Source organism: Ranitomeya variabilis, chromosome 6 (genome assembly GCF_051348905.1).
Source record: "Ranitomeya variabilis isolate aRanVar5 chromosome 6, aRanVar5.hap1, whole genome shotgun sequence".
NCBI lineage: Eukaryota > Metazoa > Chordata > Amphibia > Anura > Dendrobatidae > Ranitomeya > Ranitomeya variabilis.
This window is the reverse complement of record NC_135237.1, coordinates 350529821-350557664: the sequence shown is the minus strand read 5'-3', so window position 1 is coordinate 350557664 and position 27844 is coordinate 350529821. Positions and strand designations below refer to the sequence as shown.

At 43.3% G+C, this 27844-nt stretch overlaps 1 protein-coding gene across 1 annotated transcript in view; it reads right to left on the bottom strand.

Moving 5' to 3' along the window:
• JARID2 (jumonji and AT-rich interaction domain containing 2) overlaps nucleotides 1–27844 on the bottom strand; it is a 163820-nt gene that overhangs the window by 54390 nt on the left and 81586 nt on the right. The window contains exons 4-5 of the mRNA XM_077269921.1: nucleotides 21168–21337; nucleotides 10981–11157 (exon numbers count right to left, since the gene is read on the bottom strand). Of these exons, the coding sequence (XP_077126036.1) occupies nucleotides 10981–11157; nucleotides 21168–21337 (347 nt within the window). The remainder of the gene's footprint in view (nucleotides 1–10980; nucleotides 11158–21167; nucleotides 21338–27844) is intronic.

The following is a 27844-nucleotide window of genomic DNA, read 5'->3' as shown; positions in this document are numbered from 1 at the left end:
GTGTTTGTGAGGATATGAAGAATTTGGTTTTTGCCCAATTGTGCAGCAGGGTGTTATCGACAAACATCTACTCTCTGGCCTTAAGTCTTGGGCTACACAGCTACTGTGACAACCATTGTGAGAAAGAAGTTCTCTCACCACTATAGAAGCATGTCACAAAACATCCTACTAAATATGATTTTTAAAGACTGGCTTTTCACAATTGTGTAGGTGTCGAAATGTGATCCCCCATTAATTTCTATTTCACCATGATGTAGTAGCGGCACCAAGCAAACTTTGATCACAACGGCTCATGGCCAAAATCGCAGAGCGGCCCTAGCTTAAAAGGACATTATTCCAAAAATCTGGTAGTTTGCTCAAATGCAGCTTTTGCAAATTTTAATGATGAACTTGAACATTTAATATGCCAAATCAGGCCTTTAGAGTCTGAGCTGTAGCTCTTTACAATTTTCACCCCAAAGTCAAACCGAGCAAAGATTGTAAAAGCTGCAAAAAAACAACAACCTGATCCATGTAGGAAGACCATGAATACATTGCTAAAAGGAAGATGCACAACCCAAGATTGAGTTATTCAGTCCTATAGCCTTCATGCTTCTGCTTTGTATCTAGGGGGCCCAAAATCTGTATGGGACTGGGGTTCCAAGGGACCACCAGTAACCAACTCCAGGGCCACACTTTTCAGCTACAGGCAAATGTGACATTATTCTCTATCACAAATGTATATAACAATGAACTGGGTAGATTGGTAAATGAATAAGATGCTGTCTGTGTCTGTACATAGTGACTCAAATATATTGTGCCAAGCACTGCTTATATAAGAGGGTGGTGGCCACACTTGCACAGGGGCCCACTGGAGGATTTCCCTGTTCTCCCGTTGACCAGTCCAAGCCTGGGCCAATAGAGGGCAGGCAGAGTAAACCTGCCTACTAGCAGGATAACAAGGGACACCGTAGTCTTAAAAACTTTACAAAAGCTAAAGCATATTTGAAACTCATCAAACACAATAAATTAATGTCAACACTAGAGAAGATGTGATGTCCATAGGTCATGTCAATCTGTTGCTGGTGGGTTGTAGCCCTGGGTGATCGGCTGACTTCCTGCCAGCATCCACAGCTCTTTTTAGGCTCTTTTTGCAATTAGCCGGCCTGGCATGACATCACATAGCAATGATGACATCACTTTAGGACTGTTAATTAAATGAGGCCGAGGATGCCGTCAGGTAAGAGGCAGTTTGCAGGGCTACCGTTTGCCAGTCTACATTATTACAATAACATTATGTATGTGGCCACTGAAGAGGGTCTTGTCAATCAATTTTCACCATCTCTATATAATACCCACCAATTTTGGCAAACAATGTACCATAATAAGGATGAAGGGGCCTCTTTACTGACACCAGATATCAGGGAAAAGAAAGATCTGGCATATTGCAAGTCTGACAGATTAAAATGTTTTATAAAAATCTCAATATACCAATATTTTTACAAAATAAGAGCGATCATGGCTTTTCACATGACACCATCCAAAATAACAATGTACATACTAATAAGACGTTACATAGAGCAGCTCTACTCCGACACCAACTATCCAGTTAAGTGGGAATGTGACACGGGGAGAGCTCAAGTGAGGTCATAGCAAAACAAGGAATGAAGACTTCAGCACAATTTAGACAGGCAGGAGATCAGCTGAACAGCATGCAGCCAAAGAGCGGAGTCATTTCAAGACACTAATGAGATTTTATACATGGAGCCTGTGCCAAAGCAGATCCAGAGAGAAAAAAAAACCTGGAGACTGAGATCGCAAGTGATGCACATACAGCTGCACAAATACATCTCCATCACTGTCATAAAGCCATCACTACGTCACATAATTAGTTCTGGGACTCAGGGGGATAAAAGACAAGATGAACATAAAACTACCCCGACATCTCTGCTGAGGATGAAGCACAGCTGGCAGTAAGCTGCCTGGCACAGGCCGGCACTCAGAATCAATGCCTGTTCTCTGCCATTTTGGAGCACAGGGCTATTGACTGTGTGCCCAATTTAGCGACATTGTGTATAAATATTTGCCCAGCATCTGAAAGGTTTTCTATCCCATGAATGTTTTATATTTTGTACATCATGATGCTTTTACATTACAATTAGCCTTTTCTAGCCATCCAGCAGTAGTTACGAAGAAATGAGAATAATACAGGATAAGCTGTAAGTAGATGTGATTTTTATAAAGAAAAATTACATTAAAAGTGTACATGCCAATTAGCCAATCCCATATATACACAGATACTGTACATACACATATGCAGGAAATACACAATCATTAAATACGTTATGTGTGTATTTATTACATATATACATACACACAGAGGATATACAAAGTCTACATACCTAAAAAAAAAAAAAAAACATACCAAGAAGAATCATTTCGTTACTTTTTCCACCTTAAATGTCACGTATAATCTGTACAATTCAACTAAAAAAAAAAAAAATCTTTTCAGGTGGAAAAAAATAATTAAAATAATGTGGTTGCCTAAATATGCACATCCTTAATAATAACTTTGTTGAGGTACCCTTTGAATACCGGACAGCATTCAGTCATTTGGGTTAGGAGCCCATCAGCATGGCACATCTAGGATTGGCAATCTTTGCCCACTCTTTCTTACCGTAGCCCTTCAAATCTGTCAGATTGCGAGGACATCTCCTGTGTGCACAGCCTTCTTCAGGTTTCCCACAGATTTTCAATTGTATTCAGGTCTGGACCATTTCAAAACTTTGATCTTCTGACAAAACCATTCTTTTGTTGATTTGGAGGCATGCTTACGGTTACTGTTGTGCTGAGGTGATATTCCTCTTCAGCAAAACTGACTGATATTTGGAACTATTCATACTTCCTTCCACCTTGACTAAAGCCCCAGTTTCACTTGCTACAAAACAGCCCCAAACCATAACGCTATCTCCACCATACTTCACTGCAGGTATAGATTTATTTTGGTGATTTTTTGGAAGTCATACCAAAAAGTTCAACCTTGATCACATCAGACCATAATAAGTATTGCCACATGCTTTTGGCAGACTTGATCTACATTTTGGCAAAACTTAGCCAGGCTTATATGTTTTTCCTTGAAGAGAAGGCTACCATCCTGCCATCCTACCCTAAAGGCCAGACATATGAAGTACACAACCAGTACTTGCCAGAAATTCCTGCAGCTCATTTAATGTTGCTGTAAGCCTACTGCACTCATTTTCCTCTGGTCTGTTCATCAATTTTTGAGGTACATAGAGTTCTACAAAATGTCACTGTTGTGCCAAATTTAAGCTACTTCTTCATGACAGCTGTGTATTGACTACTATTTAACACGAGTTTAAATGCGATTGGCTAATTCTGAGCACAACCACATCCCCAATTATAAGAGGGTGTTCTCAGTAATAAAACCACATTATTGCAGCTCTCTTTTTCTATCTGAAAAGATTCAAGTTTATTTACAATGGATTTGTACAAATTATGGGTGACATTAAATATGAAAAAAGTTCTGAACGTCTTTTCGGTATGATTTTTTTTTTTTCATGAAAAAATTCCTGGAATTCTAATTGTAGACTTTTATATTTACTTCATATCATGTACAAACACACATTAAAGTTAATGCATGCAGTTAGTAAAATGGTTGGGACATCTAAGGATGAGATTCTGTGTACAAGGCCAGAGTCTAGAGGAAGTCCTCCTGTGTCTGACGAGCCAGCAGGAAGGCAATCTAGACATAGAAAGTTTCACAGACAGACCGCTCTGAGTAACCTCATCATAATAAGTAAATTGAGTCACATTCCCACAAAACAGTAACAGCACATCTCACAGCAGTCACTCTAATCCACCCTCATAGGCAAGTTAGACATTTTTTTTTGCTATTCTTTTTAACAGTGTATCATGGCATACATTGTTCTACACAGTGGTCATGGTCAAGTGTACAAATATGGTCAGTGCACATGGTGAGAAGAAATTGTGAATGGCATGCAGGAATAACCTCAGAAGAGTAGGACGGTAAAGTAATATATGATTTATGACTAGAGTAACGATGAATATGGAGGTCGAACAGTTTTTTTTTTCTTTTTACACAAAGAGGACCGTTCACCAGTTTGAGCACAGTAAACTGGTCACATCATGGAACCGTGGCTGCAAAGCTGAGTAAAGCAAAAAAATTTTCCCATCCCTTAGCGGACATATTCGCTTCACTTGTAAAGTTTAGCTTATAAGGTACGTTAAGTTCAACAAGGTTTTACCAGTGATTTGCCTCTGGGGGTGTGTACTTCTTCCCCTGCAAGAAGTTGACCAATCATAAGCAGGCAGTGTCATTCAGGGAATTAAAGAACACACCCTCCTCTCCTCCCTGATGTCTGCAGCTACTGGGTGGAGAGTTACAGTGGCTTGCAAAAGTATTCACCTCTCTTGCTTTTACATATATGGTTACATTACAACCTGTGTTTAAATATTTTTGTAATTCGAGTCGAGTTAAATCTATGGGACCAAATAATAACTAAAAATTGGCATGTGCATATGTATTCACCCCCTTTGCGATGATGCCCTTAAAATTTCTGATGCAAGCAATTACCTTCATAAGTCATATGCGTAGTGAAAGGAAGCCCACCTGTGTGAAATCTGTGTCAAATGGTCTGTTAGTATATACACACAATTTGGGAAAGGCCACAAATGCTGCAACACCATTAAGCAAAGGAAACCACTAACTAAACACCACCATGAAGACTAAAGAGACTTCCAAACAAGTCAGGGACAAAGTTGTTGAGAAGTACAAGTCAGGGTTGGTTTATAAAAAAAAATGTCCCTATCTCTGATGATCCGTCAGATAATCATCAAATCTATGATCATCAAATGGAAATAACATGGTACCACAACAAGCCTGCCAATAGATTGCCGCCCATCAAAACGCTCAGCCCAGGTGAGGAGGACATTAGTCAGAGATACAGATCAGAGACCAAAAGGTAACCCTGAAGAAGCTGCAGAGTTCCCAAGCAGAGAGACTGGCGAATCTGTCCATACGACCACAATAAGCCATACACTCCACAGACGTGGCCTTTACGGAAGAGTGGGAAGAATAAAATCCTTTATTTACACAAAAATTATAAGGCTCATTTTATGTTTGCCAAAAGACATGTGGGAGACTCCCCAAATGTATGGAGGAAGGTGCTGTGGTCAGAGGAGACTGAAATTTAACTTTTTTGCCACCAAGGTAAACGCTATGCCTGGGGTCAAACCAATACAGCTCATCACCCCAATAACACCATGCCCACAGTGAAACATGGTGTAGCAACATCATGCTGTGGGGATGTTTTTCGGCAGCAGGGACAGGGAAAATGGTCCGAGTTGAAGGGGAAGATGGATGGTACGAAATACAGTGGGTATTCTTGATTAAAATGTGTCAGTCAGTGATTTGAGACTAGGCAGAGGTTCACCTTCCAACAAGACAATAACCCAAAGTATACTGCTAAAGCAACACTCGAGTGGTTTAAGGGGAAAGGTGTAAATGTTTTGGAGTGGCCTAGTCAAAGCCCAGACCTTAATCCAACTGAGAATCAGTGTTCAGACTTGAAGACTGCTGTAAACCATCTAACTTGAAGGAGCTGGAGAAGTATTGCCTTCAGGAATGGGCAAAAATTCCAGTGGCAAGATGTGGAAAGCTCAGAGAGACTTATCCAAAGCGACTTGCATCTGTAATTGCTGCAAAAGGAGGCTCTACAAAGTACTGACTTTAGGGTGGTGAAAAGTTATGCATACTGAAGTGAGTCAGAGCAAACAACACCGTGAGATGACATCTGTCAAACTAGTAAAAACGTGAAAAGTCCTCTTAAAACTGGGTCGTCTATCAGCGACTGGCTTTCAAGAAAGACTGGAATGGAGAAGGAAAGAGGAATCGGAAAGACAGTCTCTGTGCTTGGTTGGATTTAAAAATGACAACTGGGGGAATTAGGGTAATAAATTAAGCTAAAGCGTTGATGCTCTCTCTCACTGATAATGGATTCCAAAGTCCTGGAGCATATAGGGCAGATTAACTCAATGTGCAACATCATAGTCTCAAAGATGCAGCTGAAATGACCAAGCCCATTATTCCAGAGACAATATATCCGGAAACATTAAATTTCATGTTATCACCTCTCAGGAAATATTACAGTTGATGTGTCACTACAAAGAAAACATGCCCATATAATGTCACCAGTGTGTCCGGTTCATTAAACACCACTCACAGCGCTTCCTGTAAGGTTTCTAGACTTCCTCTATCGTATAAAAAGGGGTTATTCCCAGGAAATATGGAAATAATGTTAATGGTGTGGTTCATCAATTTTCATCTCCTCCCTCCCACGCCAGCACTGTGACTGACAGCCAAGACCTTCCAGATGTCTGGGCAAATCTTCCATACATATAATGTACATTCAGTTACCCTTGCTGAAATAGGTTCTTGCAGCAGATATTAGAAATAAGGACACCCTGAATGTGTTGCAGGAAGACGGTCACTTTCCTAAGGAGTCAGCAGCATCCACAAAGTATGTGCAAGGTGTCAGCAGCAGGAGCAGGGAGGACGGCAGGGAGACGAGCTTGTCAATTAAAAGGAACCCATCCGGTTTTTATACCCCACACTAATGCCATCTTTATAAAGATCAGTAGCTTTATTTTAGAAATCTGGGTTTATGGTTTAAAAAAAATCATTGTTAGGCTCTGCTGCCTCTTTTAGTGATCTAGTGTGGGATCTAGTGCAAGCGGCCTACCTGCATAATTAGGGGGTCAAGCCAGACACCAAGGTTAAGTTTCTTTTCAGCTTTTTCTTTTCTGCTGCAAAACCTGATCTCTAGGCAAGAAAGAAGCTGCAGAAAAAGCAGTTTTGGCTTGGGGGTTTGTCTTGCGTTTTTTTTGCAGCGTTTTTTTTGCAGCGGTTTTGGAATACTAGATATGTCTCTTGTGCATGCTAATAAAGTTGAGTGCAAAAAAAAAAAAAAAGTCTTAATCTACAGAATCCAGTTTTAGCACAAAAAAAACACAGTAAAACCAGATACCTACATTTTTTCTGCAAATTTTCACCACCTATTCATGTCGATGGGTGAAAAACGCTTAAAAAAAATTATATGCTCTACTGTGCAAAATAAAAACCTCTTAGACGTAGCCGATACTGTAAATGCAGCTGAAAATTTGCATTAAAAAACGCCTAGTGTGAACTTACCCTAAAGTCTTCTTCACTAGGATGATTGGCTCGGGAACAAGCAGCAGGAGTGAAGAAGACAGTCAGTGGCTGGCGGAATATGCATCAGACACTGATCGTCTTCTTCATCATGGCGCTTACACTGGATCTCTGACAGGGAAGGAAGGTTACTAATAATAAGAGTGACCTGACAATCATACACATGAGACAGGTGGGGAATTGGGAAGAGACCCAGAAGAACTGTATGATGACTGGTTCCCTGTAAGCTAGGTGGGAGCAGATGGTTTACAGCCCGAATACAGGTGGGGTGTATAGTACGACTCGGAAAACCCTGAGCGCTCTGAAAGAATTAAAGTATTTCAGGAATAGATTTAAAAAGTAATCAGAGCTACATGATCTGTTCCATGATGTATGCAGATCATAGTGTGGCAGATCCTCTTTAAAGAGAATTTGTCACAATTTAGAGACATGGACCCCGATTCCAAGTGATGTGTCACTTACTGGGCTGAGGAGTGCAGTTTTGATCAAATTGCTGTTTTATATCAGTAGGAGATTATCACTAGACGACCAGTAAACAAATTGTTGCCATTTAATCCTTCGAATTCATGGGCTCTGTGTAACCCCACTCCACCACTGATTGTCAGGTTTCTGCCCATGCACAGTGCACACAGATATCCATCAATCGTGGTGTAGGCGGGGGTTATACAGAGCTCAGTATTAGGCCGGCGTCACACTGGCGAGTTTTACGGACGTATGAGCGCAGAAATTACACCCGTAAAATACGCATAACACACGGCCCAATGATTCCCTATGTCCCAGCTCCTATCTGCCGTATTTTACTGATCCGTATTATACGGTCTTGTACGGCCGTACAAAATCGCAGCATGCGGCGTTTGTCACCGTATTGCGCAAAAAAATCACCAATGAAAGTCTATGGGGGCGAGAAAAATACGGATTACACACGGACCAGCAGTGTGACCTGCGAGAAATACGCAGCGGTGTTAGAGAAAAGCCGGTAATTCAATTGCCGGCTTTTCATTTCTCCTTCCCAAACCCGACATGATATGAGACATGGTTTACATACAGTAAACCATCTCATATCCCCCTTTTTTTTTTTGCATATTCCACACTACTAATGTTAGTAGTGTGTATGTGCAAAATTTGGGCACTGTAGCTTGTAAAATAAAGGGTTAAATCGCGGAAAAAATTGGCGTGGGCTCCCGTGCAATTTTCTCCGCCAGAGTGGTAACGCCAGTGACTGAGGGCAGATATTAATAGCCTAGAGAGGGTCCATGGTTATTGGCCCCCCCTGGCTACAAACATCTGCCCCCAGCCACCCCAGAAGAGGCACATCTGGAAGATGCGCCTATTCTGGCACTTGGCCACTCTCTTCCCACTCCCGTGTAGCAGTGGGATATGGGGTAATGAAGGGTTAATGTCATCTTGCTATTGTAAGGTGACATTAAGCCAGATTAATAATGGAGAGGCGTCAATTATGACACCTATCCATTATTAATCCAATTGTCTGAAAGGGTTAATCAAACACACACATTATTTACAAGTATTTTAATGAAATAAAGACACAGGTTGTTGTAATATTTTATTATACTGGTATTCCACCTGAAGACCCTCGTTCTGTAACAAAGGAAAAATAAAAACTCAACAATATCTCATACCTTCCGACGCTCTGGTCAAGTCCCACGAAGTAAATACATCTGAAGGGGTTAAATCATTTTACAGCCAGGAGCTGTGCTAATGCACTCGCTCCTGCCTGTAAAACCCCGGGTACTGAATGGAAAGCAGGGTGACCTGTAGTTACCTTGAGTTGCGGTGATGCGCCCTCTGCTGGATGTCCTCATGAACTGGAGGCTTGGAAAAGTTCCCACGCTCGAGTTCATATGAGGACATCCAGCAGAGGGCGCATCACCGCAACTCAAGGTAACTACAGGTCACCCTGCTTTCCATTCAGTACCCGGGGTTTTACAGGCAGGAGCGAGTGCATTAGCACAGCTCCTGGCTGTAAAATGATTTAACCCCTTCAGATGGATTTACTTCGTGGGACATAACGACGGAAGGTATGGAATATTGTTGTTTGTTTTTTTAACTTTGTTTCAGGACGATGGTCTTCAGGTGGATTAAGAGTCTAATAAAATATTACAACAACATGTGTCTTTATTTCATTAAAATACTTTGTAATAATGTGTGTGTGTTTTATTAACCATTTCGTACTATTGGATTAATAATGGATAGGTGTCATAATTGACGCCTCTCCATTATTAACCTGGCTTAATGTCACCTTACAATAGCAAGGTGACATTAACCCTTCATTACCCCATATCCCATAGCTACACGGGAGTGGGAAGAGAGTGGCCAAGTGCCAGAATAGGCACATCTTCCAGATGTGCCTCTTCTGGGGTGGCTGGGGGCAGATTTTTGCAGCCAGGGGGGCCAATAACCATGGACCCTCTCTAGGCTATTAATATCTGCCCTCAGTCACTGGCTTTACCACTCTGGCGGAGAAAATTGCGCGGGAGCCCACGCCAATTTTTTCCGCCATTTAACCCTTTATTTTAGCAGCTACAGCGGCCAAATTTTGCACATACACACTACTAACATTAGTAGTGTGGAATATGCAAAAAAAAAAAGGGATATGAGATGGTTTACTGTATGTAAACCGTGTCTCATATCCTGTCGGGTTTGTGAAGGAGAAGGAAAAAGACGGCAATTGAATTACCGGCTTTTCACATATATCGCGCGGAATTAAATATAAATACAGTATATATATATGTGTCTCAATGACATATATAGATATATATACTTTATATATGTTTTAACGAACATTTGAGCACATAAATCCATTAGATGTCGGTTTTGCAAACCTGCGAGAAAATATCGCAGTACGGATACCATACGGATTACATACGGAGGATGCCATGCGCAAAATACGCTGAAACACCCTGCCTACGGATGACATACGGATCACTATTTTGGGGACTTTTCTGCGTATTACGGCCGTAAAAAACAGACCGTATTTACATACGCTGACTGAGTGTGACGCCGGCCTTAGAGAACTGCTAGATCTGCAGCAGATACAACAGTGATTTTATCAAGACTGCAGCAAGAAGCCCAGTAAGTCAAGCACTGCTGGAATCAGGGTCTCTACCCCTACATCATGCAACTCAAATGGCACAGCAAAAACTTGGTTAGAGATTTACTTTAAGTTTAACCTACATTTCATGGCAAAAACTTCACAACGGACCTTTTATAGAGTATTATTAGAGACTAAATATTTTCATGCTACTATTTAGTCATTACAGCTGATCACTACAGGTATAAATGATAATCGTCATACTTTCATCTGCTGTGTGCTTTGGCAATGACAGATCCCTTAATTCTGACTGTTACACCACAAAAGCCTATCAAACAGATGCAGACACTCAACAGGCACGCCATCACGAACTCCTACTAATCTCACAAGAACTTGACCGTGAAGTGACTAACACATGTGGCTCCGCCATCCATTATTTTTACATGGGTAGGGGACAACTGTCCAAGGTCAATATTGCTGGATCTGCATAGCACATTGTGTTTTAACATGAATGCGGACGGGCACCACTAACCAATATCTAATAGGGAGGCAGCAACAATGTATTGGTCTCGCATAAGCATGTATTTTTATGTTCTCTCCTTTTCATGGTGTCCTTATGATCATTTGCAGCCAGGGATACCATTACTTGTAAATGAGCACCACATATATAACACGATAAACATCTGCTTCACATGCTACTAACCATGTCCGTTGGTGACATGCTTCTTCGTTTTGCCTTTCCGAGGTGTAGAGTGGCATGAGGATGAAGTGTTAGTGGTGGTCATTTTTATGTCCTCAAATTCGGCATCATCATCTTCAACATCTTCTTCATCTTGAGAGCTTCCAAAGTACACCATGCTACTTGGTAACGCAGGAGAACCTAAGTATGAGACAAAAGTAGTCATTGCATTTATGTAGCGCACACCCAGTGACCCGACACCATAAACCTCGACACAAAAAGGATTTCACAACTAATTACAACGCACAAGTATGGCCATTGATTAGTAAGGGATCGTTTTTAGGCTGACATGACGATTGGCTTTCGATGCGTCGCTGCAATTTGCTGTGTCTGAGAGCCTGTCATAGTTAAAAAAAAAATTCATACAAAATAACAATTAAAAGTTGATACTTTATTAAAAAAAAAAAAAAATCAGTGTCTTATACATAGAAAGAATACCAAGAGACTGATGGAGACTAGATAAAGATGCCATATATAAAAAAAAAAAAAATCATTAACTTCTGTAGCGCTGGCACTTTTGAAACGATGCCAAATACACTGCACGGCATAAGCAGCTACAATTCAAAGGAAGGAATCCATGTAAAAGGAAGGCTAAAGGGATTATCATCACTCTTCATGGATGGTTTGTAAGGAAGATAGTAGATCTGTAATGGCCTCTGAATGAGCACACACAGGCCTGTTAATAAGGAGAACATGGATTCGTATCCACCAAGCTATACTGTGCCATGGACCAGTCACATGGGCATGCTGAATACTCTAATGCATGCCATGCATAACAACTTATACTAGGTTAAGGCAACATTGACTACGGCATTGGATCATTTGATTTATTTGTGCCAAGTTTAAAAAAAAAAAAAAAAATTGTAATCTGATTATTTGACAAGAAGCACTGACACACTGGGGCATATTTATCAGTACTGTGTCATTTTTAGACTCTGCAAACTCAAAAGGACTTTTCTCGTGCAAGCAAAAACAAGCTCTTCTGTAATTTACAGATTATTTCAATTTTCAGCCGTTCTTGAGTAATTAAAGGGAATCTGTCACCAAGTTTTTGCTACCCCATCTGAGAGCAGCATAATAAAAAAAAGGCAGAAACCCGGATTCCAGAAATGCATCATTTAATGGGCTGCTTGCTGCCGTTTTGATAAAAATCACTATTTTATCATCTGATACAGATCTACCAGTTCTCTGAAACCAAAATTCCATATAACCCCCCCACACACAACAATTGGCAGCTTTCTGCCTATGCACAGTGGGGTTGGGGGATATACAGAGCTCATGAATATGCTTGACTACCTGGAAGAAGGTTTACTAGTCCTCTAGTGATAATCTGCTTTATCAAAACTACAGCAAGCAGCTCAGTAACTGACATCACTGGAATCAAGCTCTCTGTCTCTACATTTTACTGCTCTCAGATGAGGTATCAAAAACCAAGATAATCGGGAGAGTGAAGCGGCAGCTGATTGGCTGCAGGGCTCATGTGGCAATGTCATGTGAACCCTGCGAGAGTGAGGCTGTTATCGCTGAAACAGCGCCGCCACGGAGGGTTATATAGTGGGAGTCACATGTAAAGCGCCTTGGAATAAGTGGCGCTATAATAATAAATTATTTTACACTGATTGAAAAGGGGTTGACCGACTAGTGGACAACCCCTTTAAGACCAACGCACGAAACACCAGTCTTAATGAATCCGCTCCTATGAGTGTTGTGTGCAAAGGTTTTTACTTTTTTGACGTAACCAATAATGGTTAAATTGCAGCCAATAAACCGGAACATGTTAAAGGCGTTTATTAGGCGGGTACCAGGTACGTTCATCGTGTACTTTGCGAGCGGCACCACCCATGACGCACGCCAGGCAGTGACTGTACCAGCGAGGATGCCGATAGAAGCTGTTCTTTCTCCATCACAGCTACAAGCACTCCTCGTTCCAGACTCATTTCAGGACATTTTAAGATCTGATGAAATAATTCAAGTCTTGGAGCAGGCGGGTGGATTAAGCGCTGAAAATGCCTGCCGCTTGCCAGAAGAGCATTTCATTCCTTTTCCTCCCCAGTGTCAGCTGGCAGCCCATCAGCCATGTTTCCATTAGTAGAACCCACATGTATTCATCCGGGTACAATCTAGACCGTCATTTCGGAGCACAGGACATTACGGTCTGTGAGTCAAGGAGGCTGAAATATCGCATTCGGGCTAATTACATTAATAAACTTAATATGACATTTGCAAATCCTTCGTGTCCGGTCACTCGACGGCACCATCTCGGTGTGCTGGGTGAGGAGTGGCGTCATAAATTACCATAGCTGAAATAATAGTGACCAGAGCCAGGCATGTGATCCAAGTGACTCCTACGCACATGTCCACCGGGATCTCTGGGCTATCTGCTTATTAGGTCAGGCTGGCATCTCTGTGATTATCCGGTAATGGGCCCCCTTCTAGCCCGGACATGTTGTATTAATGGTATGTCCTCCCCTGATGCACATGATAAGACGGTGAATATTCACAGCACGGAGACTACAGGTGACAAATATTGCTCCATATCATTGATGCTTCCATATTACAACCTTGTTTTGGACACATAGGGCATCCGTAGGTTTTTTGCCTTACATACCATATGATTACAGCATGGGTGTAGCAGTTATGGAGGTTTTCTTCTAGGTGTCAATAGCTCAGTACATATGGCAACACTGGCTCAGTGGTTAGCACTGTAGGTTTGAATCACTGGGGTCTTGGGTGCAAATCCCTCCATGTGCAAGGAGTTTGTGTGTTCGCAAAAGAAGAAAAAAATCCAGCAAAGGGAGGAGACTCAAATACTTGAAGAAGTTTATTGAAAATAAATCTACAAATCCATAAAAACCTGTACAGTAATGAACTACAGAAACGCATTTCAGACATAGTCCGTATTCATTGAGTTTATATGTCCCCCACATATTTGCCTGGGTTTCCTCCCACACTCCAAAGACATACTGATGGGAAATTTACATTGTGAGCCCCAATGGGGACAGTAATGTCTGTAAAGCGCTGGGGAATATGCTGGCGCCATAGAAGCAAGCATAAATAAGATATGGCACCCAAAGGAGCCTTTACGGCTCGGTAGTATTAAGCTGGAAAATCTCCGATCACTGCTGCACATGTTGTTGTGTTAATGGGACCTTGCACAACCAAAAATGATTCTCCCATTACATTTATGGAGTATGTCAAATAAACCAGTTGGTAAAGTCACTAAGATTTGCAGACATCCATGAAAACCCTGATCATTCCTATGGCTTGTGCGCACTATTTATGAGAAGATGTCATCCCTGAGCTGCCTCTAAATCCATATCATGATAGAAGCTTCAGCTAGGATAGATATAAGAAGTGTACCTTCTCTACCCGGGTTTACAACACGACCAAAAATTACAACACGACCATCCTCAATGTGTACATGGCCTGGGCTACACACGCTGAATGAGGGGGAGGTGTTGCACTGTGACATTGCAGCTAAGGATTGTCAATGGGGTTACTCTGCCACGACCTAAGAGGAAACAAACTTGTATTTTTGGTCACATGCAACTTTTTCTCTGTAGGCTTAAAATTAAAAGGGGCTGTCCATTTTCAAGAAACTTGGTCCCAAACTGTGTAAAATACATCAAGTAACAAGATCAGCAGATATAGAAAATCTCACGGGTCCATCGCCGGCTCCCTGCCGCTGCTCCGATCCTGATGTTTTTATTACAGTGGTGATGGAATGTCTACAGCGCGTTGTCACCGCTTCAGCCAGTCACTGAGCTCCGTGCTCGTGCACCGAGGTTGACCGCACACACAACGCTGAGCTCAGTGACTGGTTGTAGTGGTGACTCGCACTGTTGACATTACATCACCGCTGTAGTCAAAACATCAGGACTAGAGCAGCGGCAGGGAGCCGGCGATGGACCCTTGGGATTGTCCGTATCGGCTCATCTTGTTACTTTATGTATTGTACATCGTTTGGGACTCGCCTTCTTGAAATTGAACAATGTGGCCACAACTTTCAAATGACATGTCAGCGATTTTGGTTATTTTTTCTACATCCAAGCTAAAAAGAGTCACGTGACTGCAGGAAGCGCAATTGATGTTTCTCCAGTCACTTTCCACGACAGGCACCTTGGAGGATGTCTCCCCGCCCTAATGGGGACAGGAAACACAAAGAGGTTAAATAACCCTCCCCTTCCTGCTGTCTCCAGTGTTTTTTTACTGTTCCCCAGTGGGGCATGAAGAGGTCCGTCCAGGTGCTGCCGCGGCCGACGAGCAGAGCCCTAGAAGCGTTACCGTAGAAGCCGGGCGGTCCGAGGGTTGGTCCCCTCTCTTCTCCTCCAGATGACTGCTACCGTCTCCATGTGCTTGTGACCCCTTTCCCGCCCCTCTTCGGGAGGTAAAGTGGGGCGGTGATGTGCAGCCGGGGTCCTCCCTGAGCTGAAGAAAAGGTAGTATTGTCCCAGCTCCTTAAACGAATTCTTTTATTGAAGACATATTAAAAATTGCAAAAGCGGCTAAATTCTCCTTCTGTGAAGGTGCACTAGCATGCCAATAGTCCAGCAACGCGTTTCGATCTGATACGATCTTTATCACAGCTGTGATAAAGATCGTATCAGATCGAAACGCATTACTGGACTACTGGCATGCTAGTGCACCTTCACAGAAGGAGAATTTTGCTGCTTTTGCAATTTTTAATATGTCTTCAATAAAAGAATTTGTTTAAGGAGCTGGGACAATACTACCTTTTCTTCATTGCTGTTACACGTCGGGTTCGGACGAAGTCCCGTGTACCTGCGGCTGGAAGTGGTGAGCTGGCTAGGGCTTGCATGCCCGAATTTCTTTTTCTTTTCCTCCCTGAGCTCCTCAGCGTCCTCCTCCCCTGCAGCACCGCGCATCGGAAGTGAGGCCGGCGTTCACTTCTGGGTTCGCATCTCGGCGCCATGCTGATCGCGAGCACGGTTTGCGGCCAGGGCTCTGCACCTTCAGCTACTGGGTCGTTCCTTTGGATCCTCCCTGCGGATCATGGGAGAAGGAGCACACAACTGACGCTGGACCTCGATCCCTATATCCTGGTCGGGAGCCTCCAGATAAGACGCAGAGTCTCTGTCTTGTGTGACTGGTGATAGGTCTGACCATGGACGGCGACAAACCTACTGCTGCATCTGCAGATCCCAGCGTTCACCCTCCTGCCGTGAGTAGCGGGGCTGGTCCCTTACTGTCTGGGCTTAATACCTATGGGTCACTTAGTATACCTTCTCTCTCTCTTTTAGGGAGAAAAGGTCTCTGCCCCAAAGAATAAACCCAGCCAAAAGTGTGGTGTTTGTGGTTCTAGGCTCCCTTCAGCATATAAGAAGACCTTATGCCAACCCTGCACAGATGATATACAACGTGCCGAACAGCCCTCTCTCCTGGATAGTATAAAAACTCTCATCAAGCAGGAGGTGCAAACCTCCATGGCAGCCCTTTCCCAGCCCCCAGTGCCTCATCCCCCTCACTCTAAAAAGAGGAAATTGGCACCGGCTGAATCTGACTCAGGCGAAATTCATACCTCAGGGTCAGAGGACATTTGGGAAAATGAGGGCTCCACATCCACCCCTACGCCTGATAATAAAAAATACTATTTCTCTTCCGAGGATATGGAAGAACTAGTTTCCAAAGTGAGAAACACCATGGGAGTGGAGGAAGTAGAGGTGAAACATTCGTTTCAGGATGAGATGTTTGGGGGGCTGAAACCAAGGGGTATCCGGTTCATGAGAATGTCCAGAACCTTATATTTCAGGAATGGTCTCCCCCAGAAAAGGAACTTGGCATACCCTCGGAGTTAAAAAAAAAAAAAAAAAAAAAAAAAAAAAAAAAAATCGCTTTCTCCTTGAAGGTGATCGTTCTATTTGGGAAATCCCTAGGGTGGACGTCCAGGTCTCTAAAATAACCAAGAAGACGTCCCTCCCCTTTGAGGATTCCTCCCAATTAAAAGATCCAATGGATCGGAAAATTTAAAGTCACTTGAAAAAATCCTGGGAAACCTCTACTAACCTGATCAAAGCCAACATAGCTTCTACTTGCATCGCCAGATCCCTCTTTCTCTGGCTTCGTAAATTGGAGGAACACCTCTCTCAGGAGACCTCTAGAAAGGAGATCCTTCACTCCCTTCCCCTTCTCAAAAAAAGGCCACAGGCTTCTTAGCCGATGCCTCAGGAGAGTCAGTTCGGGTGGCAGCAAAATCCTTAGTCCTCTCTAATTCCGCTAGAAGAGCCCTTTGGTTAAAATCGTAGGGGGGGGGGACATTACCTCTAAGACTAAACCCTTCCAGGGACACCACGTATTTGGTCCAGTCTTGGATGATATCCTTGAGAAAGAAGAAATCGCTTCCTGAGCAGAAGTTTACTAGGAAGCGTTTTTTTCATCCCCCTCGTGAATAGCCCCAGAAGGAATTCAGGGGAAAGGGTAAAACTGGCCGGTGGAGCTACCCGAAAGGAGGTAGCGGCAGGAACATCCTTGTCCCTCAACAACAACAGACCCCGGACAAACAGTGACTCTCCGGTGGGGGGGCCGACTCTCGGACTTCCTTGGCCAATGGCAGTCCATATCCACAAACCAGTGGATCCTTCACACCATACAGTTCGGGCTGATGTTGGAGTTCGAGTCTTCCCCCTCAGTGTCTGAAGATTACCCCGTTACAGTCTCCAGACGTCCAAAACTCTTTCCTCCTACAAATACAAGACCTCTTACAAGAAAAAGTAATTTCTCGGGTACCCCATCAGGAGATAGGCAGAGGCCATTACTCTCGTCTGTTTGTCATAAAGGAAACCCTCCGGGAAATGCAGGGTCATCATAAACTTAAAACCCCTAAACCAGTTTATAAAATACTGGGGGTTCAAGATGGAGTCGATCAAGACAGCAATCCCTCTAATTGGAAAAAACTGGGTGATGGCTACAATAGACCTGAGGGACGCTTACTACCACATTACGATCCATCCGGATCACAGGAAGTTCCTCAGGTTTGCAGTCGCCCACAACCAAGGGATCACCCATTTCCAATTCAACACACTACCATTCGGCATCTCCTCAGCACCGAGAGTGTTTTAAAAAATCATGAGGGAAGCGGTTATATTCATCCGTCTCCAAGGAATATGTGTCGTTCCTTATTTGGACAACTTCCTCATAGTCGCTCCATCGACATCTCGGTTGAACCAGGATGTGTTAAAAACCCTGGAGATCCTCGCATCCCTAGGCTGAATCCCAAATCTTCAAAAATCAGACCTCCACCCTTCCCCAAGGAAGAAATTTCTGGGGATCCTCCTAGACTCGGAAAGAAGGACATCCTTCCTTCCCGAAGATAGTCAACACGACCTTCGCCAGAGAATCTCAAAATTCAAACAGCTGAGATCACCAACATTGAGGGAATCCATGTCCATTCTGGGATCGCTGATCTCATGTATTCAGGCAGTATCCTGGGCTCAAGCGCACACTCGAACCCTCCAATCCCACGTCCTTCTATACTCTTGAATGTACCACCACGTACTGTACTGGAGAATTCCGCTTCCCAGACATGTGAAGTCGGCTCTCTCCTGGTGGCTGAATTGCCAAAACCTGCGGAGGGGGGTGAGCTGGGATCAGCTCCCCCTAAAGATTCTTTGTACAGATGCCAGCCGAAGGGGTTGGGGAGCTGTGGTGGAGGAAACAAATTTTCAGGGATTGTGGCCCCTGAACATAAGATCCAGATCTTCGAACCTGAGGAAGCTAAAGGCAGTGGAGGAAGCACTGATAGTTGCCTCACCTCTAATTTAAAATCATCATGTTCGGGTCTACTCCGACAACGTAACGACAGTAGCCTACCTTCGACATCAAGGGGGCACGAAGTATGCCAGCCTAAAACTAATCGCGGAAAGAATATTTTTCTGGCCAGAGAAACACCTGTTGTCTATCTCGGCAACACATCTCAAGGGTTCAGACAATGCCCAGGCAGACTTCCTGAGCAGGAGGGATGTCCATCCGGGAGAATGGTGCCTGAACCAAGCGGTCTTTCCTATCCCTGACTGCGAGATGGGGGAGCCCAGATGTCGTTTTGTTTGCAAATGCTCAGAATGCAAAAACAAAAACCTTTTTCTCTCTCAGTCCGGCTTATGGGGCTCGGGGGGTAGATGCTTCCGCCCATCCATGGAATTTCAACCTGGCCTATGCCTTCCCGCCTATCCCTTCCCGCCTATCCCTATGTTGGCGAAAACACTGCAGAAGATCCAATTGGACCAGGTCACAACGATCCTAATTGCTCCAATGTGGGCAGGGCGCAGCTGGTATAGCGCACTGATGGACATGGCATTAGAGGGTCCCTTACTTCTACCCCAGACCTCCGACCTCCTTTACCAGGGTCCCCTACGTTACTCAGACTTGAACAGACTGAACCTAGCGGCTTGGTTACTGAAGCCAGCATCCTAAAAGCCAGAGGTCTCTCGGACAGGGTAATCCAAATGCTTCAAAAGAGCAGGAAACCAGTGACGAATGCCATCTATGGCAAAGTATGGAAAAAGTTCTCTTCCTGGTGCCTTCCCAATGTCCCTGATCCCTTCCACCCCAACATTGCTCAGATCCTGGACTTCCTCCGAGCACTCTGAAGGTTCAGATTTCTGCTCTTAGTTCTTTTTTTGACCAAGACCTGGCGGGCCACCGCTGGATTAAACGATTTATGACCTGTGCAAGTAAAATACGTCCTAGGCTCCCTAACCGGGTCCCTCCCTGGGATTTAAATTTAGTACTCAACAGTCTAACCAAGGCTCCCTTCGAGCCCTTGTCCTCAATATCTTTTAAAACCCTGACTTAAGACGGTTTTTCTGGTGGCAATTACCACGGCTAGACGCATAGGAGAATTGCAGGCCCTGTCAATACAGGAACCCTACCTAACTATAAACTCTGATAGTATAGTTTTATGTTTAGATCCCCCCTTTATGCCCAAGGTTGCCTCAGACTTTCATAGGGGTATAGCAAGATATTGTGCTGCTCTCATTTTGCCCAAAACCTTCTAATGCGAAGGAAGAACATTTCCACACTCTGGATGTCCGCAGAGTGGTGCTCCATTACCTGGAACAATCCAGGGTTTGGAGGGTTGACCAGAATCTTTTTATTCAGTTTTCAGGCCAAAATAAAGGTAAAAAGGCAGCTAAAGGCACAATTGCAAACTGGATCAAACAGGCCATTTGTCTAGCGTACTCGATAAAAGATCTTCCTCCTCCTGCTTCACTAAAGGCTCACTCCACCCGGTCGGTGTCTACATCCTGGACAGCATGAGGGAACGCTTCATCGGAGCAGATATGCAGAGCAGCTACATGGTCTTCCGTACATACCTTCACCAGACATTATAGACTAAGCTTTAACAGGGATCTAATATTCGGCAGACGTGTTCTGCAAGCTGTGGTCCCTCCCTAAAGAAATCAGTGTTGGTATTACTCCAAGGTGACTGTGAAGGTGACTGGAGAAAATAGAATTAGTCTTACCGGTAATTCAGTTTCTAGGAACCTTCCACGACAGCACTAATTTCCCTCCCTATCTGATATTCCTATTGGATGATTCCTGCTTTTTTGTGGTAACTATACATGCTTGTGTGTCCAGAAAAAAACACTGGAGACAGCAGGAAGGGGAGGGTTATTTAACCTCTTTGTGTTTCCTGTCCCCCATTAGGGTGGGGAGACATCCTCCAAAGTGACTGTCGTGGAAGGTTCCTAGAAACCAAATTACCGGTAAGACTAATTCTATTTTTCGGCAGAGACTGGAACAAATCGTTTTTGTGTAGCTTTAGCCCATCTGACAAATATGAGCAGGCCTAAATAGCAATGCTTCTCATAGACAACATCTCTGTGACTTGCCATCACACAACTATGTTGGATCTGTGATTTTGCGATTTTTTAATGAAAAAAAAAAAAGTGAAAGCCAAAATCGCGTTGCATATGAGCCGCAATGGCATGCAACTTGCATTGAAGCCAATGACAAGAGAGTCACATGTGGCCAGAAAATTATAAAAATTTGGAAACATTTGCAACTCCACATTGCAATCACAGTAAGTCACGATGCCACACTATGGGAAATCATAAGATGTAATGACTTCATTATAATGATCATGCCATGTAGCCATCGTCTATCTTTTTATTTAATAAATGAGAGAATCTTACCTCGAAGACACAAAAATGTAAGGAAATCCTCAGTCTTAGGCTTGCGTTTGGAGAGGTCAGATATTTGAGTAACTGGGGGGGGTAGCAATGGCTCCACAATTTTGATGGGGGTTGTGCTCGGACTGTTTGGCTGGGATTGGGCAAATTTTCTTTGTGCTTGCAGCCTTGGCCTAAAGAACAAAAGACATCAGATCAATATTCAGAACATTTACCACGTGTACTTGAGAACTAAACATAAAATCACTCATCCAACACTCCCTTTCATCACAGAAAACCAAAGTGCGGGGTTGGGGGCACTGGATTAGTTACACAACGATAAACAGAGCAGTGAATAACTTTTACAATAAGGACTTCATCTGTAACCAGACCCTCAGTGATATATTAGCTATGCCGGCACAGAAAATGGCGTTTCTCATACTGCCTGAAGCACATCGCTTTGCAAACAGGCAGATCCTACAGCTGGAAATGTTCCATATACTTTATTATTAACCTCTTGTGCCCGGTTTAGATAGAGATGGCAGATTCTCAAAAGCATGCCATGCAAATATTTCCAGTAAAGACATGTTCACAAGCAGCAGATCGCAACCTCAATCTTCACGATACAGAAACATCTGTATAAATATCGAGATCTGCTGTCACGGGTTTACCGCGACAAAGAGGAGCCAGAAGACCGCATCGTGTGATTTCTCCTACTCCTGCACTGTTTAGAAGCACTTCACAATGATATTAAATGGTGTAAATTTGTTTTAGCAGTTCAGGGGTTAATATGCTTAGTTGAGAGCCACTCACATCGCCTATATAATCTGGGCCCTGGCTAGCACTTATTGTCAGAACCTGCTTAGGCTGCATGGCTGAAGGTTGTTGTTGGTTATTACTGGAGAAGGTGTTTGGTGGATTTATTTGTGACTGTTGCTAGGTTTTTAGTGTGTGACAATTCCCTTTCTTCTCCTACTTTGGTTTAATCCCATCCTCCACTCCCTGGCGTTTACCTCTGTTTATGTGAGTATATTTGTATGATTGGTATTTTAGTTTATCCATGTTCGCATTACCTTGTTAGTCTGGTTGGTGTGTTACGGTACACTACTACTCCTTTTGTCCCTGGGGGAAGGGTACAGACTGAGGGCGGGTTCAGGCTCTAAAGGTACCTTCACACGAAGCGACGCTGCAGCGATAGCGACAACGATGCCGATCGCTGCAGCGTCGCTGTTTGGTCGCTGGAGAGCTGTCACACAGACCGCTCTCCAGCGACCAACGATGCCGAGGTCCCCGGGTAACCAGGGTAAACATCGGGTTGCTAAGCGCAGGGCCGCGCTTAGTGACCCGATGTTTACCCTGGTTACCAGCGTAAAAGTAAAAAAAACAAACAGTACATACTCACCTGCGCGTCTCCCAGCCTCTGCTTCCTGACACTGACTGAGCTCCGGCCCTAACAGCACAGCGGTGACGTCACCGCTGTGCTTTCACTTTCACTTTAGGGACCGGAGCTCAGTCAGTGTGATGAAGCAGACGCTGGAGGACGCATGTGAGTATGTACTGTTTGTTTTTTTTACTTTTACGCTGGTAACCAGGGTAAACATCGGGTTACTAAGCGCGGCCCTGCGCTTAGTTACCCGATGTTTACCCTGGTTACCAGTGTAAAACATCGCTGGTATCGTTGCTTTTGCTTTCAAACACAACGATACATGGCAATCGGACGACCAAATAAAGTTCTGGACTTTATTCAGCGACCAGCGACATCACAGCAGGATTCTGATCGCTGCTGCGTGTCAAACGAAACGATATCGCTAGCGAGGACGCTGCAACGTCACGGATCGCTAGCGATGTCGTTTCGTGTGAAGGTACCTTAAGGCAAGGCACGTTGCCCTGGCGTCTTCACCATCAGATGTAATCAGGGGAACAGGGCGAACTAAAGCAGCCCTAGCGTTAGAGACAGGGAAGGAGCCCCTGGTCCCAGGAAACCTGACAACAGTCGTGACATCTGCTCATATGTTCAAATTTGCACATGCCCCATCTTTCATTTAAAACATTTTTTTTCCAATATTTGCTGTCATTTTCACATATACAAGGCCTATTCTAATTGCAATTTGAATATACAAAAAAGACACACTTTGTGCATGACAGGCTATGGTTTAACTTCAATAACCATATCATTTCGAAGACAAATTTATGCATCAGGCATATGACCTAAACCAAATATGAATAATTGCCAATATGGAGTTCTGTAAGATAGGGCAGACACCATGTCAAGATTTGTATCTTGTATGGTGTCTAGCAAAACAAATAAAAAATACAATGCACAAATTTAAAGGGAATCTGTCAGTAAGATCAACTCTCCAAACCACACATATGGGCATGAAGGCCTTCTTATATAAATCAATCAACATCTTTATATTTTCTATCTGTTGCTGAATTCATACATAAGCATGATAAGTTTTAAGTGCTCTGGGCATGACAGAGCACTTCCTGAGTTTTTACCTCCACAGGTTGTTTTCCGCCTAGGAAAAACCTCTTTAGCTTGATTGCTAGCTTATGGACTCTATGACATCAGGACCCTGGCAAAAAAATCGAACAGTGAGCTACCAGTCCGGCTAAAGAGGCTGGTGCTTGGCAGGGAAACAACCTGAAAAGGTAGAGGATTGTTAAGTGCTCCATCACACCAAAAGCACTTAACACCTCTGTCATAGAAAATACTAAATCTCTAGAAGAAAGCTGACAATCTAAAACCCTTTTGGTAATAGGACCACATATTTAACACATGGGAAGAGAGTAAATTACCTATAGCTAAGTGGCAAAACTAATTAAAACTCCCTTTGAGGCTGGGACTGCCTGTGGTAACCAAATAATTTAAACGGGATGTCTATTGCGGGAAGAAGTCAGGAAGACTGATATGTGTAGATATGAGAGGAGATTAAGCGAAAATCTACCGTAATACATTTAGAGGTAACTGGATGTCTGCAACTACTCGGTTCGGTGTTGATGGTAAGATTAATACTCCGGTTCGTGTCCATCCGATATTGATGGGATATACATTTTCCACTTCAAGGCTAATGGTGGAAGAATTATAATTTTTTTTTTTTTTTTCATAACCGAGACGTGCCAATCAGCCATAAATAAATAGTAGGCAGATAGCTGAGAACAGCCATGCCATGTTTCCCATCTTTGAAAAGGTAAAATCCCGATAAAAAATATGACGGACATATCGAATGCCTGTGATGGTAAGAAGTGAATATACCGTGAATGTTGGAAATATCAAACTCCCATGATCAGCCCTGTAAGGCTATGTGCCCATGTTGTGTTTTTTAAGCATTTCCGCAGCGTTTTTCTGCTGTGGAAACGCTGAAAAAACACTAACAAAACGCAGCCCATTAATTTTATTTGCATTCCACAATGCAATTCCGCAGCGGAAACGCATGGCAGTAAAAAACGCAGCATGTTCACTATTTTTGCGGAATCGTGGCAATTCCGCACCCAGACATGCATTAGAAAAATGCAGGAAATACACGTAAAAACGTGCCAATAACATGACAAAAGCGCGTCAAAAACAAATACAAATCCGCATGCCTTTTTCCTGCCAAGGGTGTGTGGATTTGATGAGGAAAATTCTGCTTATATTCTGCAACGTGGGCACATAGCCTAAGGAGTCATCAAGTGGAGGTGTAACTTAGGTGCTGACAAAAAGACAAAGCAAATGATTATTTATTTATTTTTTTAAATTTTTAATATAAACACTGCCTATGGTTCTGGATTAAACATAAAATTAAACAGTTCTGTTCCTTTTGTTCTGGAAATCACACTCCCCTGCCGGCAGTGAAGATGTCCCACGCCATAGGACATCTCACGGTGCTCGCAGTTATCTGATTGAGGTCACCGCAGTTCATCGTTCCGTCTCACAGTAAAGTGTTGGCGGGAAAGCATCTTAAGTGACCTCGATTTTGTCACCGCTAAGTCACTGAGGCTGCTCTCGCAGTACCTCATTCTCCCATGGTTTAGAGCCTGGACGGTCGCATCATGGCAACATCCAGGCTGTAAACCACATATTGCAGACAAATCTCACGGCATGGGACATCTTCAATTTGGACAGGTGAGTGATATGGTTGTTTATTATTTTTCTTTTTTTAAAGGGGACAAGGGCTTCAATGGAATGGGTGTAAGGGAAATATAATATATATATATATATATATATATATATATATATATATATATATATATATATATATATATATATATATATATATATCTGTTTCTTTCAAATATAGGACTTTGTTCTGGCAGTGTCATTTTTACAATCCGACTATGGGGGTTAGTAATGAATAGCAGTCTAACAGACACTTCTTCACTACTAACCTGTGGGCTTTATGTCAGCGGCCATAAAAAAGTTGACAGCAGCCCCACAAATATTACCCCACTTGCCACCGCTCCAGGGCAAGTGGGAAGAACCAGGCAAAGTGCCTGAATTGGCACATCTAGTAGATGCTCATCTTCTGGGGGAGTGGTGAGCGGCTATTTTTAGGCTGTGGGGGGCCCAATATCCATGGCCCCTTACCAGCCTGAGAATACCAGCCCTCAGCTGTTTTAGCTTGGCTGGTTGTCAAAAATGGGGCCACCCATCGAAGTTCTTTTTTTATTTATTTAAATAATTTTAAAAAACGGCGTGGGGACCCCTCTATTTTTGATAACCATCCAGGATAAAGCTGACAGCTGAGGGTTGCAGCCTTCAGCCATCAGTTTTGCCTGCTCTTGTTATCAAAAATACAAGAGACCCTACGTCATTTAAAAAAAAAAAATTATAGTACAGGTGCCAGCTGATGAATACTTCAATCAGCGGCGCCTGCTCTTGCCGTTTTCAGCTACAGCAAGCGTAGACTGATGGGAGTAGCACTCTCATCAAGTCAATGCCTGTGGCCGGCAATAAACTTTTTAACGCAGGCCACAGTTGCTGGCTAACACTGTCATTTGACAGCGTGGTAACCGCAACTCTCTGATCGTCGGTAATGTTCTTACCACCAATCAGAGCCTGTGTTTGCTGAGCTGTTATGCAGATGACAGCGTGGCAAACAACGGATGTTCGAGCCCCTCATTCATCTGAACAGGGTGCGGGTTCAGTTTCAGGTACTGTTCTGGTACCGAAAACACATTTTTTTGTAGACATTCGGCTGGACCCAAACATCCATGCGTTCGCCCATCACGAATTGTGAGATCCATTGGGGACAGTGATGATGAGGTTTGTGAAGCATTGTGAAAATTAGTGGTGCTAAATAATTGAGTAAAATCAATACAAAAATATTTACAGCAGTTTGTAATCTGGTCACAAACCAGCTTCAGACTGCTTACATATAAGAAACACGGTTTCTCATCATTTATACATTACACTAGAAACCAATAAAAAAAACTCACTTTTCTTTCAAAATAAAATAGGTCATGTTTGACAATTCCCACTCTGACCATCCACATCAGATGTGCTGAAGAACTGAACCTAGTGACCATTCAGTTAAACATACTGATGAAAGTAATATAAGTTGACAAGTATATATCATGTGGAAAGTTCATACAATATATCAATTATCTTGATAAATTGGTTTATCAAAGTGGAGTCTGACTCCATCATCGCCTCTGGAGCCTCTGCACGGAATTCTTAGAAAATAGTTCTACTTGAAGGTGCAGCCGTCACTATAAAATAATATTTAAAGCGCTAGTTGCCGAAGTCTGGAGACTTTCATGAACTTTTAGTAACTGACTGATCGCCAGCAACCTCCTTTGACTTCAACAGTTGTGACCCAACACTGAACAGGCCCTGAAGGCTGTGCTGATGACAACGTGCTTACGATGGACGTTTACAAGAAACAGACCTCGTTTTCTAGGTAACTGGTCATTGGAGAACATAGAGCTATCAGGAAAAGACGCGAGAGAAGCCTATGAGATCACATGACAAACACATACAAGTGAAAGACTTCACATGGTATACAGTATACTCTCCTGGGAGTTGCCTCACTCATAGTAAACCTACTACCACCTATATTTTGCTGGAAAAGCAGAAGGCTGTGAATGATGGCAACCATGAGAGATGTGATCACCAAATAGTTGGCTTTACACACACACATTAAGCACAACTACGATTGTCCAGCGGGTGTCAGACAAACAGTCGCTTGACCATCAGCTGTCTATCCTGACCACACCTATACACATGCAAAATCAGCTTGGCCAAGCATTCACGTATTTTCAATGGGGACAGAAGTTTTCTCCAGGAAGAACAAAAGTATTGGGCATGTAACTCTTTCACTGCCAAGGACGTATCTCAAACGTCCTTGCAAGGCTTCAACTCAGTAGCCAAGGATATACGAGACAATGTCTGATTACTAATGACCAAATAGCCTGGATTGTGGCTACAGAGTTAATTTTAAGTGGAGATTCTCATCTTCAAAAGGAGACCAGTAGTGCGGCTGTAGTCGACACCTAGCCAGACACATCACGAGTTAAATAGAGAGTTTCCACAGCGTCCCTCCTGGCTCTCACTGTAACCCATGATACCTCGGGCTGGGTCACAACTACAGCAGTGATTCTTATGTCATTGTGGAGTTGGGAATCTCAAGTCTAAACTGAGCCCTAGATTGTGTCTGTAACTGGAATCCAGGCTGAGTGTCAACTCATTCTAATGACCCCCTTTCAGCCAGCGTGAAGAT